At 38.1% G+C, this 16,030-nt stretch overlaps 1 protein-coding gene across 13 annotated transcripts in view; it reads right to left on the bottom strand.

The window, feature by feature from the left end:
• The window catches only part of SMOC2 (SPARC related modular calcium binding 2), a 131,539-nt gene that overhangs the window by 62,092 nt on the left and 53,417 nt on the right, over positions 1-16,030 (bottom strand). For 8 of the 13 annotated variants that reach the window (XM_071738895.1, XM_071738883.1, XM_071738885.1 and 5 more), the window contains exons 4-7: positions 15,029-15,128; positions 6,907-6,954; positions 2,941-3,024; positions 2,048-2,122 (exon numbers count right to left, since the gene is read on the bottom strand). In XM_071738895.1, coding sequence (XP_071594996.1) covers positions 2,048-2,122; positions 2,941-3,024; positions 6,907-6,954; positions 15,029-15,128 — 307 coding nt within the window. The remainder of the gene's footprint in view (positions 1-2,047; positions 2,123-2,940; positions 3,025-6,906; positions 6,955-15,028; positions 15,129-16,030) is intronic. The other 5 variants (XM_071738893.1, XM_071738891.1, XM_071738889.1 and 2 more) reach the window with 1 other exon arrangement.

The raw sequence follows: 16,030 nt of genomic DNA, 5'->3' as shown, positions 1-16,030 counted from the left end.
GGATATGATGGGATATTTCTCTCTCTTCTTTTTTTTTTTTTAAGGAAGGGACCTTAAAGCTCCTTCAGTCCCAACCCCATGGTCAGGGACACCTCCCCCAGCCCAGGGTGCTCCCAGCCCCATCCAACCTGGGCTGAGACCCTGCCAGGGATGGGGCAGCCACAGCTTCTCTGGGAAACCTGGCACAGGGGCTCAGCACCCTCAAATTAAAGAATTTCTTCCTAATATCCAACCTCAATCTCCCCTCTCCAAGTTTTAACCCATTTCCCTTGTCCCCCCGTGTCCAAAGCCCTCCCCCAGCTTTCTTGGAGCCCCTTCAGATATTGGGAGGTTGCTCTGAGCTCACCTGGGAGCCTCCTCTGCTCCAGGCTGAACAACCCCAATCCATCTCAGTTGATTCTCTCAGATCACACAGAGAAGGGAAGGGACAGCAGATCCCTTCTGGCACCTCAGCCAAGCCTACAAATGCCAGCCTAGCTGGCTATGGGGTGTCTGCTGACTTCTGCCAGCCCAGAGATGGCACCCCAAGCTGTAGCAGCTACTACAACCTTCCAGAGATCCTCTGTAGTTACTACAGCTGTGAGCAAACCCAGCACAGCATCCTTTTGATGCTAACATAATGTGGTTCAGCAAGCCTAAAACAGGTAGGCTGGCTTCTGGGTGGTTTTTTTTCTCCTTTGGCAACACCTCTTCACCTCTTTTCCTTTCAAAGCACCTTTTCTTTGGGGTTTTTCTATTTTTGGGGGACATGTGCTGAAGCTCTGGCTGCCAGCAGCTGCTCTGCAACCTCGAGAACCCTCGCCTTAGATCCAGACTCCAGCACCATAAAAAATAAATAAACACTCCCCAGATGAGTGTTTATTTAATTTTTACACATATTTTACAAGACAGAAATCCCAAAGGAATTCTGTTCTGGCTAACACTGGCTAAACAAACGAAGGGATAAATCTCCAGCATGGGAAGTGTTTGCTTCAAATTCATCCACACTGTTTCAGATCCTTTACTTAAGTACCCACTGGAGCATCATGGAGAGGAAGAGCTATTAATAATTATTGCTTTGATTCAAAAATAGATTATATAAAGGAACGTGTAATCCTCTTAGTGAGGATATGTCTGTCTTTCTTATGCTGACTGCTTCTCTTTTGAAATCCTTTTGGGCCTCAGTTCAGTCAAATACTTAAACACAGTGCTTAAGGTAAAGCAGAATCTGTTTCCACAGGATCTGAGGAGTGTTTGTGGGTGATTTACTGAGTCACAGCCTGGATCATTAATGCTTCAAGTTAAACATTTTTCCAAAGAAAAAGAAATCAGGAAACTAAAGGAGATTATCTGAAGTTTCTTTCACTGAGAGGGAGGAACATTGAGGAAGGCATCAAAGCTCTGAATGGATCTGAATATTTTAGAGGCTTCATTCTTAGGGTATTTGCCTGGCAGTCCTAATCCAGGTTTACAAAGCCCAGTTCTGAAGAGGGTGAAAAAATTAAAGCCAAAATTCAATAGTTATGAAAAAACCAACACAAATAATCCACACTAAGCTGGCAATCAGTCTGATGTAGCAAACAGCAGCTAACACTGGCTTTCCAGTTTCCTATGAACTGACAGATATAACAAGGAGTTTGCTTCTTTTCTTTCCCTCTTCAGATTTACCATCAAACCCATGTAACCCACTCTGTCATTTTCCAAGCACCTTCTTGCTACACATCACCACCCAAAAAATAAGAAAAATAAATAACAAAGAGGCAGAGAATTAAAGAAGATGCAAAAATTAAAGTCAGATCCACTCAGAGATGCAGACAGATGTGAGCCAGACCCTTTAGTGGAGTAATGTCAATTTACACCTAGTAAAGCCTGGGCAAAAATATTTCTATGTGAAAGGAACATTTAAGCCTCCAAAATCAGCACAATGAAAATCAAGTTGCCATCATATAATGAGAATGAAAGCATACGAGTTATTAAAATGGTTTTCCCATAATAGGCTTCACTTTTAGCAAGGTTAATACATGTCTCCACAGGAGCTTTGCCAAGCAAGGATAACACCAGTTCTTACCTGAGCTTTTATTTGTTTTGTTTTGTCTGCTCTTTACTTGCTCAGTCCATAAGGTAGGATAACGAGATGCTATATCTGGAAAAGAAACAGCAGGACAAAGCTTGTAAATGCTACTACTTTTTTTTTTTTTTTTTCTATTTTTTTTAAGCTATTAGCATAATAAGTGGCCAATTTTAAAGACATTTATAATAAGAAAATAAGAAAAGGGCCCACTGGTTTCTATCAGTAGACTTAAAATCTTTATTCGTGCAAAGCCCCAAATAGTTCCTCTCTTATCCCATCCGTACAAGTGATTGCAATAAATACTTGGAGACTGAAATTATCTCTAACTGGAATAAAAATTTCCCAGTGTGGCCCCCAAATGTGTCACAACTTCAGCTCAGATTCTGAGAGATGTGCAGCAAGTGCTGAGGCAGCCACAAAATGAGGCTGACACTGCATGCAAGCCTTGAGCCTTCCACTTCCAGAGCTCTGCATTTCCCCAGAGGGAAATCAGCCTGACAGAACACCACTAGGCAATGTGCTGAGGAGAGAATTTACCCTTTAACATCTTTATTTGCCCAGTTTTAATCCACACCCTGGCTCAAGTTTAAACCCTAAGTAGTGACAATTAATATTTGCTATCACTGAGCTCCGTGGCTGCAGCATCACCCCAAAGCTACCACACCAAAGTCATTGCTTGTAAATAAAAACTGAATTTGCTCTCTTTATCTGGGAAAAGATGCAGATGCTTGCAATTTCTTGCAATTTCTTGCAATTTCTTGCAATTTCTTGCAATTTCTTGCAATTTCTTGCAATTTCTTGCAATTTCACCCTAACTCCAAAGCAGCATTTGAGCTGGTGGTACAAGCTCCAGCCTGTGCACTTGCAGTGCCCAACCTGTTGATGCTCACCTTCTTCATCACCTTGAGGCTGAGTCTCCAGGGCAGGAGCTGAGGCATCATCTGAATTCAGAATGGAAAAGATTTGCAAGGAGACTACAATTATGAGAGTAAGCTAAATAAGTGCACATAGGTGACAGATACTCATGATTTGCACATAGCCCCGGCCCCTAAACAAACGATTCCAGCATCACTTCCAGGTGCTACCCAGCATAAATATCTGCAGATTATGGACTAAAAATGGATGGCTTCTGAAGTTCTGGCTGAGAAAATGACTGCAGGGTATTTAACGAGGCCTGAAGTGATCCCATCACTCCCCAGATAATAATTCTTCACTGCTAATGCTGCCCGGGGATACCTAGAGGTCATAAGTGAACTAAAGAAGCAATAAGATAAATGTATAGGAGGGGTGAGACCTGGGAAAGCAAAAGCAGTCTGGGGCAAACGAGTGGCTGCAGACATGCTGACACCTTAAAATGAAAGGCAAGTTTCTCTTGGCACAGCAGGATCTGTTTAAGAGTCAAGCAGATTTTCCAAGCAAGATTCACAGATTAGGGAACCAAAACTTTGTGTAATTCTTATCCTCCAAACAGCCATCTCCATCCATCCACTACCAAACCACTGCTGCAAGAAAAGGGGGAGGAAAGTTGGCAGGACTGGTGAGAGGATGTGGGTGATTTTAGGTTCAGTGGGGGTCGTGCTGGAAAAGAAAAATTCAACACGAGAAATCATTCAAGTCAGCGTTTGGTGAGAAAAGGGGATACCCAAAGGCCTATCTGAACATCATTATGGTTTATATTATTTAAAATTATTTCAGATATTGGTTAAATATGGCTTAGTGGGCTCTGCTAGGCCACATTTTCCAGTCATTGCTCCAGCATCATGGAGCTCACTCCAAGACCAGAGATGTCCCCAGCAAACAGCATCTTAAAACACCATAAGACAGAGTTTTATGAGCATTTCTTGCAGTTGCACAACTGCCTCCCAGACCAACATACTTTCCAGATGGTTTTCCTGGCATTTTCATGGAAACTGGAAAGGAACTGAGGAGCTTTGCCTTGAATTTAGCCCTACCAGGGTAGGAGTGAGCAGGTTTAAGGCTCACACACCACCTGTGTCCATTGCTTCTTGCTGCTGCAATGCAGAACATCCTCCTCCTCTTCTCTTTCTTGTCACCATCACAGCTGGCAGGTTTTTTGTGTGGTTTTGTGTTTTTTTTTTAACCTGTATTGTATTTATTCAGATCCTCCAGAGGATCTGGAGGCCACAGCCTAATTCCCAGCCCATCCAGATGCCAGGGAAATCAGGACTGGAGGTCTCAGATTTCACCTCATTCTTCAGTCAGGGTTCAGCAGCTCAGTCAGAGAAATATTCTGAACAAGTAGGATATATGTGGGAGTTCACTGGGTTCAGAGCTGCAAATGAAAGTCCTGACCTAAAGCAAATGGGTCACTCAAGGTTAATGGAGCCCACAAATTGTCTGGAAATACATGAAGCAACAATTTTCCAGTACTTTGTAGCCATCAGCCTTTAGGGAAGCACTGATTTTCTAAAACCTAAGAGTGCAGCACTTGATTTAAACGTTGTGCATACTGCAAGGAAGCAAAAAAATCCTATAAAAAAAAATATTTCAGTTCTATTTATAATGGACAAAACAGACAAAACAAAAAATATTTCAGTTCTATTTATAATGGACAAAACAGATAGCTATTAAAATTAGCACTCATACGAGCAACTCATTTAAAATTAATTTATGCCCTGGTAACAGACAGCAACGTTTCAAATGTTATTTTCAGCTGAATTTTTTTTAAGTGCTTGGAGAGTTCATACTTTAATTTTTTTTAAAGCAGAAGCAACTCCTTTATTTAAATCTACCAGCTCTGTTGGAGTTGCACCAGATTCTGGCCTGCCAGCAAAATACACACCCTGACCTATCTCTAACAACAACAATCAGCTGGCCATGAATTTAAATTATTGGATAAATTAATCATAAGAGAGAGCAAAGTGCTGGGTCCAAGATGACTGGAGAACTGACTGCCATGGAAATAGAGGGAGGGCTCCAGTTCCAGAGGTTTTGTGACTGCAGAATGCTGCCCTTATCAAGCAGACAGAATAATCTGTCCTCCAGGGCAAGCAAAAAGGATGGGAAAATATTTCAGAGTGAGGCTATGGGAAGAAAAGTTGTTTTCTAGACAGCACAAAGCAGCAAAGTCTGGAGGGATGAGTAGAAAAATAGAATTTCTGTGGATGTATGGATACATGCAGGCATAAAATTAATATGCAATGCAGAAATACAATTAATAGTGTGTATTCATATGTATTATACATGTATAATACATTATTAATAGATATTAGAGATGTATAATAAATTATTAATATATATTATTAATCTAAACTGATGGAAAATACAATGCAGAAATACAATTAATAGTGTGTATTCATACATATTATACAGTTATAATACATTATTAATAGATATTAGAGAGGTATAATAAATTAATATATATTATTAATCTAAACTGATGGAAAATGCAATGCAGAAATGCAATTAATAGTGTGTATTCATATATATTATACAGTTATAATACATTATTAATAGATATTAGAGAGGTATAATAAATTATTACTATACATTATTAATCTAAACTTATGGAAAATACAATGCAGAAATACAATTAATAATGTGCATTCATACATATCATACATGTGTAATACATTATTAATAGATATTAGAGATGTATAATAAATTAATATATATTATTTATCTAAACTGATGGAAAATACAATGCAGAAATATCATTATTAATGTGTATTCATATGTATTATCCATGTATAATACATTATTAATATATATTAGAGATGTATAATAAATTAATACATATTATTAATCTAAACTGATGGAAAATGCAATGCAGAAATACAATTAATAGTGTGTATTCATATATATTATACAGTTATAATACATTATTAATAGATATTAGAGAGGTATAATAAATTATTAATATATATTATTAATCTAAACTGATGGAAAATACAATGCAGAAATACAATTAATAATGTGCATTCATACATATTATACATGTGTAATACATTATTAATAGATATTAGAGATGTATAATAAATTAATATATATTATTAATCTAAACTGATGGAAAATGCAATGCAGAAATGCAATTAATAGTGTGTATTCATATATATTATACAGTTATAATACATTATTAATAGATATTAGAGAGGTATAATAAATTATTAATATATATTATTAATCTAAACTTATGGAAAATACAGTGCAGAAATACCATTAATAACGTGTATTCATATATATTACACATGTATAATACATTATTAATATCTATTAGAGATGTATAATAAAATAATATATATTATTAATCTAAACTGATGGAAAATGCAATGCAGAAATACAATTAATAATGTGTATTCATATATATTATACATGTATAATACATTATTAATAGTTATTAGAGATGTATAATAAATTATTAATATATATTATTAATCTAAACTTATGGAAAATACAATGCAGAAATACAATTAATAATGTGCATTCATACATATCATACATGTGTAATACATTATTAATAGATATTAGAGATGTATAATAAATTAATATATATTATTAATCTAAACTTATGGAAAACACAGTGCAGAAATACCATTAATAATGTGTATTCATATATATTATACAGTTATAATACATTATTAATATCTATTAGAGATGCATAATTATTAATATATATTATTTATCTAAACTTATGGAAAATACAATGCAGAAATACAATTAATAATGTGTATTCATATATATTATACATTTATAACACATTATTAATATATATTATGGATCTATAATAAATTATTAATATATATTATTAATCTAAACTTATGGAAAACCACAGTGGTGTGTTCTACACCTCTTGGAATTTCCATAATTTCCATTCAAAGGACTACTGAGATATTTACCTGCTTTTCCTGCACCTTCTCGTTGGGGCAGCTTCTCACTCACTGACCCTGCAATTGGGAAAGAAATTAAGCAGAAAAAAAAAAAATGTTATTTTAACTTTTAATATATTTTATAACACAGTTCAGCTTTAATGATTAATTCATGGGGGTTTTTTTCAGCAATAAAATTCTTCCCTTGCAAAACAGAAAATTTTGCTTTTTCTGCTGCATTACAGAACAACTTTAAAGTGGTGTTAAAGAGCCACAAGGGGTAATTAAAATGCACAATTCTCACTCAATTCTTACTGTGTTGTCCCTTCATCCACAAACCTGTTTTAATGAAAGAAAAACAAAACTATTTGACAGATGCTCAAAAATAGGTGAAATATTTTAGTTGCCTTAATTTTCTTTATTTATTTCCCTCTGGAATAGAGAAATTCATTGGGTTTAAAACAAACAAACAAACAAACAACAAAATAAATAAAATAAAATAATAAAATAAAATAACCCCCCCCCCCAAAAAAAAGAAAAAGGAAAAAAAAAACCCACCAAAACCAAACACCCTAAACTTTGTAGCACTATAAATCTTTTGGAAAAGAAGATTTTTAAATAAAAGAATCCCCAAAATCCCAGACCTTGTGGGATGGCTGAACTTCAGCACAAATCTCAGTCAGTGGGAAGACAACAAACATCCCAAATCTGATTTAAAAACCTCCATAAGAGAACCCATGACAAAGCAGCCATGCTGGGGTTACCACCTGAAGGCTTCAGCTTTTTTCCCAGCTTTTATAAATCCATATTAAAAAAATATTCTTGTTTAAACCCGTTTCCTTTTTTGGTGGTAATGTGTTTATTTGGTTTTTTTTTTTGTTTGTTTGAATCACCAAAAATTCAATATACTCAGTAATGTATTAGTATTGATTCAGACAGGAAAAAAATCCCATTATTATTGTAGGAAAAAGCCATTATTATTGTAGGAATTACATCCAAGAGTGTTTGTGATAACTTGTTTTAAACAGACTGCAATAATAATTTGTTTTGTTCACTCAGGAGGAGTCAGATTCTTGCACTGAAGTTACCTGAAGCCAAAAGATCTGAGGGTTTTTTGATACTTGGCTTGAATTTGATAAGAGGCTCAGCTTGAACTCCAATAAGATGTTCCAGTTTTAGGAAATGTTGCCTACAAAATTACAGGTTGTTTATTTTTTTTTTTTTTCTAGTTGCATTAAATTACAGTGATCCAATCTTCCCTTGAATTTCACCCACTAACAACCAACCCTGAAGTTTCTCAATTTAATGTTGATGCTGGGGTATAATTACAATTCTCTGGTAAATACTGAGAGTTTAGGTCTGATTCTCATCCTCACTAAAGCAATTTACACCAATTTATGGGCAGAAATGAGGTGTCAGCCTGGGGAAGAGGTGATGAATTGCCAGGGACAGTCTCTGAGCACTAAAAAGTGTTAAAAAAAGCCTCAGTTGGACACCAGTGTTGCCTCTCCATGTGCATCCAGATCCACTATGAAAAATTGAATTTACAAGTCAGTTTATACCAAAGCAATTTAAAACATTGCCAAAATTTATACAATATTCCATAGCTTAAACCAAAGGCAGAATTTTTTTTTCAGATGACATTAACACCAAGAGGCTTCCAGATAACTCCATCTGTATCTGAAAAGGTGAGAAATAATGATTAAATGTATTTGTGTGCAGTCAGGGAGAAGTGGAGTTTTTTTACTGTGCTATGGTCTTTTTTTTTAACCTAAATATTGATTGAAAATTGATGGATGAAGAGAGTGGCATTAACAAAACCCAGCTTTATGACAGTGAATATAATAGAATCTCATTTCATTATGAAATTCGATGGATAGTAGAAAATTAGGGCCACTTGGGCTGTCAATTTTTTAATAATCTTAAGAAGAGAACAAAAACAGTCCCAGAATTTAACAAAAATGGTCACAGAATTTCCTACAGAGGGAAATCTGCACTTTTCATACAATTTCACCTGAATTTTTGAATTAATGGAGCAGAAACTTTTAATTTCTCCAAGCTGGAGGTCAGCAGGGGCTCTGAGCTTCTATCAGGTTGGTTTTTTTCCTACTATTTTTTGACTTTGTTTGAGGTAGAATTCCTTCTAGCTTGAATTGTGAGAGGAAGAATTTTTTAAGTTTCTAGGAAATAGTATCTTCAATACTCACATTTTTAGGCAAGTTCAGCTTTTAAGTTTTCAGTGTACTATTAACAACCAGCTCACCAGATAAATACACGTAGGGGAGGTGTCCAGGCAAGGAAAGAAATTATTTTAAAAAGAAGAACCAATCCCCTTCTACTTTGCACATTCCCTTTGCCATCTCTGCATTTATGATTCTGATGAATTTAAAAAAAAAAACAACTATAGATTTATGCCTTAATTATTGCAAACCCCTCAGTTCTGCCCAGTTTCAGCCCAACAGCTGCTGAGCCCCAATAAATCTCCCAGGGAGCTTGAGGTGAGTTTTTTGTTTGTGATTTATCACGTCCATTTCTGATAGCTCTGATCTTGTGTGTCTGGGCTTCAAAAGAGGAGGTGAGTGGCTTCTATTACCCAGATTAAATAAAAAATTCTGATCTCATGGTAAAGACTATTTGGTATTTAATCACTGAGTGCAGGTATCAAAAAGCAGGACAGTAAATTCCCCATATGTCTGGCTGTATTTAAAGGGAAATTACTGGGTATTGGGAGAGAATTGGATAATCCAAGGGTGGATGTTTGCCCTGCTACTTAAAGCAATGAAATGGAAACTTTATGAATGAAATGGAAACTTTATAGCCTTGCTAAATATCTTAATTGCTAAATATCTTAATTAATTATTGCTAAATATCTTAATTTTTTTATAAGACTATAGAAACAGGAGGAGCACTGAATTTTAACAAGTGCTTGTGTTTCAGCTATGAAGATGATAGTGGCATCTTAATTGTAAGGTAGTAAAACTGCTCCAGAGAATACTAAATCCTGTATCCACACCTCTCCATCCTCACTGGAAAAAGCCCAGAACAGTCAATATGGCACAAAACCCCTGCAATGGGTGAACATTGTATTTTCCAAGGACAACTTAACACCTGCTTTTCAATTTCTGCCCCATTTCCCAGGACTCCAGGCCAGTGGAATTTCTGCACTTCCCTGCTGGGCTGATAACAGAGATGGGGAGTTGTAAAAATGTCTTTCTGACATCTGGTGTTCTTTAGTGAAAGCAATGGGGGGACATTCATCATTTTTAAGAAGCTTTCTATTTAATGCTGTCATGGGAATGTGTTTGATTTACTCTCCTCACCACTGCTCCCACCCCCATGGAGTGAAATGGCATCCTGAGATTTATCATGTGTGTTTTAGCACTGCCAAGTGTTGGTGTGGGAATAGCTGGGAAGGGTGGAAAAAGAGCCTCTTTCAGGTAAAGATGTTGTAAGTGAAGCAAAGGTTTCAACATGAAAAGTTTTTAACAGTTGGAGAGTCCTGTATTTTAAAAATGTTCCTTAGAACCTTCATCCTTCCACACTTGGTGCCTCCAGGAAATAAACTTCAATAAGAGCAGCCAGAACCAACTCATTGAGCACAAAATTGCTCAGACCCCTCTTGTAGATACATAAAATAAAAGAGATGTGACACCTTTCTGTCTCAGGACCTGAGGAAACCTTAGGAAGCATCAAGTTATCCAGTTAAACAATATTCATACTTAAAGTTCCAGGTGGATTGTTTGACCTTACTAATGCTGTGATATTCCAAAATAAATGTGAGGCACAGACAGGGAACAGAGAAACCCAACTGCCCATCCTAAATTCTGCTCCACATTTTCTCTATTAGAATCCAAGTTCTTCCAGGCTCTCATGCTCCTCTTTCCTATTTCTGGATATTCCTCAAAGTCAGAGGTGGTTCTACTGGGAGAAAAAGGAAAGGCAAGAAATTATCCCAGAATTTAGGAACAGCACAGTTGATCAGACACATGTTCAAAGCTCATCTGAAGTTACTGAAGGATTAAGGTGGAACTGAGACACTGGAAAGAGAAATTGTCACACATTCCATGCTGTCACATTTCCAGGACAAACCATCACCCAAGGGTGCTCACCAGTGGCTCTACCTGTCATCAAAATTATAAAGGGAAAAGGTGGCAAAATGCAATCCTGGGATTAAAAAAAAACCTGGCACCTGCAAACCAGGAAATCTGGAAAAATGCATTGCAGAATCCACAGAAACAAGTGAAAATCTGGAAATGTGGTGATGTCAGGAGGCCACTGCTAGAGCAAAAAATAGCAAGGCAATGCCTGGAGCCACCCCAGGGGTCAGGCTGCCCAGGAGCATCCCTGAAATACCAGTTAGGAGAGGAGTACATCCACCTAACTGCAGCACCCCATGAAGGCTTTGGATTTAACTCCTGTGCACAGTGGTACTAAAGACACTAGGAAAGAGAAAAACATTATAAAAGAGTATAAAAGAGAATAAAAGAGAATAAAAGAGCATAAAAGAGAATAAAAGAGAATAAAAGAGAATAAAAGAGAATAAAAGAGAATAAAAGAGAATAAAAGAGAATAAAAGAATATAAAAGAATATAAAAGAGAATAAAAGAGTATAAAAGAGAATAAAAGAGTATAAAAGAATATAAAAGAGAATGAAAGAGTATAAGAGAATAAAAGAGTATAAAAGAGAATAAAAGAGTATAAAAGAGAATAAAAGAGTATAAAAGAGTATAAAAGAGTATAAAAGAGTATAAAAGAGAATAAAAGAGAATAAAAGAGTATAAAAGAGAATAAAAGAGAATAAAAGAGAATAAAAGAGAATAAAAGAGAATAAAAGAGAATAAAAGAGAATAAAAGAGAATAAAAGAGAATAAAAGAGTATAAAAGAGGAGTATAAAAGAGTATAAAAGAGGAGCATAAAAGAGTATAAAAGAGGAGCATAAAAGAGGAGTATAAAAGAGAATCAGTGGTGTTTTGGATGTAATGTATAATACATTACAGTCCTGGAGACAAAAAAAAAAAAAAACCAAAAAAAATCAACAAACAACCTGCTATAGTAAACAGATGGCAATTTTACCCATCTATTGGGAAATGGAAGAAGGGTGCAGTTGTGCTTCAGGCTTTCATTCTGCAATGTAAGAGCACTTTTGCCTTATTATCCCACAGAATTTCTCTGCTGAGTGAGGTTTCTCCAGACCTCTTAAAACTGAGCCTGTAGCCACCACTACTACAAAATCCCCCAGCACTTCAGATCTTTTTCCAGACTCTTTTGTTGCTGGGCTTCTTTCCTGAGGGACAAAGAAGGGATGAGGGACTGCAAGAAACCTGGGGAGGGACTTTTTGGAAGGGTGTCTGGTGATGGGACAAGGGGAAATGGTTTTAAGATGGGAGAGGGGAGATTTAGGTTAGATATTAGGAAGAAATTTATTACTATGAGGGTGATGAGACCCTGGCACAGGTTTCCCAGGAAAGCTGTGGATGCCTCATCCCTGGAAAAGTTGAATGCCAGGCTGGATGGGGCTTGGAGCATCCTGGGCTGGTGGGAGGTGTCCCTGCCCATGCAGGGGTTGGAACTGGATGAGATTTGAGGTCCCTTCCAACCCAAACTGTTCTAGGAGAGCAGCAATATAAGTTGGGAAGGATATGTGCAAATATTCCCAAAGGGTCTCATAACAACTGGAAAATTACCCAGTTGTAATTTTTGCTCTTTCATGAAGCAAAATCAGACTGCCAACTCACCTGGGCCCTGGAGCAGTCTATTTGTCTCTGAGCTACTAAATTAAATTAATACTAAATTAAACCCCTGTGCTGCTCTCATCTTTCTTCTTTGCATTTCTGTAAAGCTAATTTTCCCTCCCCACCCCTGCAGAAAGGAGCAGTCTGGCACTTTCTCTGCCAGGCAGATGAATAAACCTTGGAGAAGAACCATGGCTTGGTTCCTGCAGACACAGAATAATTCTCATACTTATCTACTGATTAACCCAGAACCACCCTGCAGCTTCTCCTTGGAAATCCTGAATGCAAATGGAAATAGTAAAAGCACCATAACCAACCCAGCAGCATTTTGAGGCCAACATAATGCCATGGCTTGGGATAATTTGCCAAGCAATTACTGGACTTTCAGCACCAGCAAAACCCTTTTTTCACTGCTGTCAGGGAAAGGGAGGAAGCTACAGAATGGATTTTGGAGAGAAAGCAATGAAAGCACAGGGTTAGGGATGCCCTGGTTCTGGAGATGTAAAGCACCTCTGGTCAAGAAGCAAAAAATGCAATCCTAACCATGTGTCTTCTGAAGATGTCATCCAGCTATAAAAAAAAAATAATCACATCTAAATGAATGCACATTATTCTCTATCTTAAGGCTTCTAAACACACCAAATTATCCTTCAAATTGACTGTCATCCCACAGTGACTTTTCAGGATTAGTCTGAAAAGTACTTTCTGGCAAATGTTCAACTGCAGCCAAGGTGCATGGAATAATCTGTAAATCATTTAAACAAGACAGGCCCTAAACTTGGAATTAACTTTTCATAATCTTCACTGAAACTTCTCAGTGTGCTCTTCCTTCCTCCATCTTTTTATTAAAAGCATCAGCACTGGATGCTTGGATGGAAGGAGATCAGATCAAGTGAAATCCCTCAAAGGCTCTAATCAACTTTTTTCTTTTCCACTTTATTTCTATTACAGGTTGACTTTTTAAAGCTATTTCCTTCACTCTCAAGCAGAGAGTAGTGCTGCAGCACAAAAAAAAAAGTGCAACATAGAGTTTAAATATTTCCATGCAACTCTGCCAGCCTCAAGGATGAAAAATAGCAATTCCCCAAAATGGGGATTCATATTTATTATCAGTGTCAATGAAATGGGGTCAGAAGCAAGCTCCTAAAAACCAGTTAACCTGTCAAAGAGCAGTACACATGGCAATGAGTCTGATTTACCAATTAATTTATATAATTGATTCCATTTGGTTCTTAATATTTTGTTTCATTTTTATTCCCTCATTCATGGGATTTGCTGTGAGTCTTCTTTCCTTTGGCTTTTTATCACAAATCAGGACCTCCACAATCTGTATTTTGGTGTGGTTTATTTTCCATCCTCTAAATACTTAAAAAGGCAAAGCTCTCTGGGTTTTTTTGCAATGGGTTTACATCCAAGAGAGTCTCAGCAAAAAAGAAAGGACAATCTCAGCAAGTCATTTGCACAGCTTTGTACACTGACCCACAAATATCACCCAAATAATCACTGCAGAAAACACCTGCAATAGTTGGATTACAGTACAAATGAAGCAGATGGAGCACAGGAAAGTTTAGGCTGGAAGATTTCAGGATGGCAGCCCTTGTGGCCAAGAAGGCCAATGGCATCCTGGGGTGCATTAGAAAGGGTGTGGTTAGTAGGTCAAGAGAGGTTCTCCTCCCCCTCTATTCTGCATTGGTGAGGCCACACCTGGAGTATTGTGTCCAGTTCTGGGCCCCTCAGTTCAAGAAGGACAGGGAAGTGCTTGAAAGAGTCCAGCGCAGAGCTACTGAGATGATTAAGGGAGTGGAACATCTCCCTTATGAGGAAAGGCTGAGGGAGCTGGGTCTCTTTAGTTTGGAGAAAAGGAGACTGAGGGGTGACCTCATCAATGTTTTCAAATATGTAAGGGGTGAGTGTCAGGGAGATGGAGTTAGGCTTTTCTCAGTGGTGACCAGTGATAGGACAAGGGGTAATGGGTGTAAATTGGAGCATAGGAGGTTCAAGTTGAATATCAGAAAAAATTTTTTTACTGTAAGGGTGACGGAGCCCTGGAACAGGCTGCCCAGGGGGGTTGTGGAGTCTCCTTCACTGGAGACATTCAAAACCCACCTGGACACGTTCCTAGGGGATGTACTCTAGGGGGCCCTGCTCTGGCAGGGGGGGTTGGACTAGATGATCTTTTGAGGTCCCTTCCAACCCCTAGGATTCTAGGATTCTATGATCTCAGCACTCACACAGAGTTTAAAAATCTCAGAGCCTCCTTGAGTCCTGCAAATCCTCAAGGATGGGGAGTCCACGGCTCCCTCCAACACCTCTTTCTGGCCTGAACTACCCTTCCAGGGAAGGCTTTTCATTCCCTAACCACTTGCCACAGCTGAACTCTCCTGTTCAGGACACAATTCCACAACCACACAACTCTTACCTGGGCACCTGGGGGTTTTGTGGGCCACAGCAGTGCCACTGATGGGACGACCATTGGGAGTGACACACCAGCAGTATCCTGTGTAACTATGACACTGAACCTGTTGGAAATGAGATGAACCACAGGCACCTTGTCAGGCATTTGTCTGTTACCCCACTGCCTTTATAACACCCAAGTAAAAACAGACCAGTCCAGCCACACAGGCAAAAAGGTGGAAGAATAAACCATCATCACAGCCCTACGTGTGATTCTTCATAATGAAGAGTTTATTTCAAGTGTGGCAGGTCCTTCAGAACCCAAAGGAAGAGGAAACCATTGAAATTTGTGATTGTTTGCTCCCTGTTTCAGAAGAGTGAGGTGCAGGTGTTAGGAAAACCTCACAATGATGCTCCTCAAGGGACACTGAAATTGTTCCTGAAACAGGCAACCTCCAGGTTGTTTTTTTTTTTTCTACATGGAGAACATCTTGTTCCACCCACTAAAGGAGAGAACAGAGTGCTTCTGCCAGCATTATTCATATCCCAAGCTGTCAGAAAGGAAACTCTTGGAATTCCTCTTCCAAACCAATTGCATTTCCCGTGGGGCCAGCACCACATTCCCTCACCCTGCTGAAACCCAGAGGGATTTTCCTCTGCTCACAGGGGCAGCAGAAAGTGACCTTCAGAGGGACACCTATCACAGGCCAAGCTTCTAAATGTCCCTTCTGAATTCCATGATCCAGCCTCAGTCAATCAGCCCCATATGGTCCTGCAGCAATTCAGCTGAGAATTGGGAAGAATTCTGCATGATTCAGGTTTTAGCGTGAAGATACAGGATTTCTGCTTGGGATCAGGAACAGCTCTGAAATTCCAAGCATTTTACCAGCTGATGAGTATTCAGGGGGCTACAAGAATGACTCAGCTGCCTCAGCCTAGAAGAAGAGGGAATGCAGCACAGGAACAGCAGCAAAGTTTGGCTCTTTTGCTGTCCAACTCTGAAAAAAAAGAACGGGGACTCGGCACA

This window comes from Heliangelus exortis, chromosome 3 (genome assembly GCF_036169615.1).
Source record: "Heliangelus exortis chromosome 3, bHelExo1.hap1, whole genome shotgun sequence".
In the NCBI taxonomy this organism is placed as follows: domain Eukaryota; kingdom Metazoa; phylum Chordata; class Aves; order Apodiformes; family Trochilidae; genus Heliangelus; species Heliangelus exortis.
This window is presented reverse-complemented; position numbering and strand designations above follow the sequence as displayed.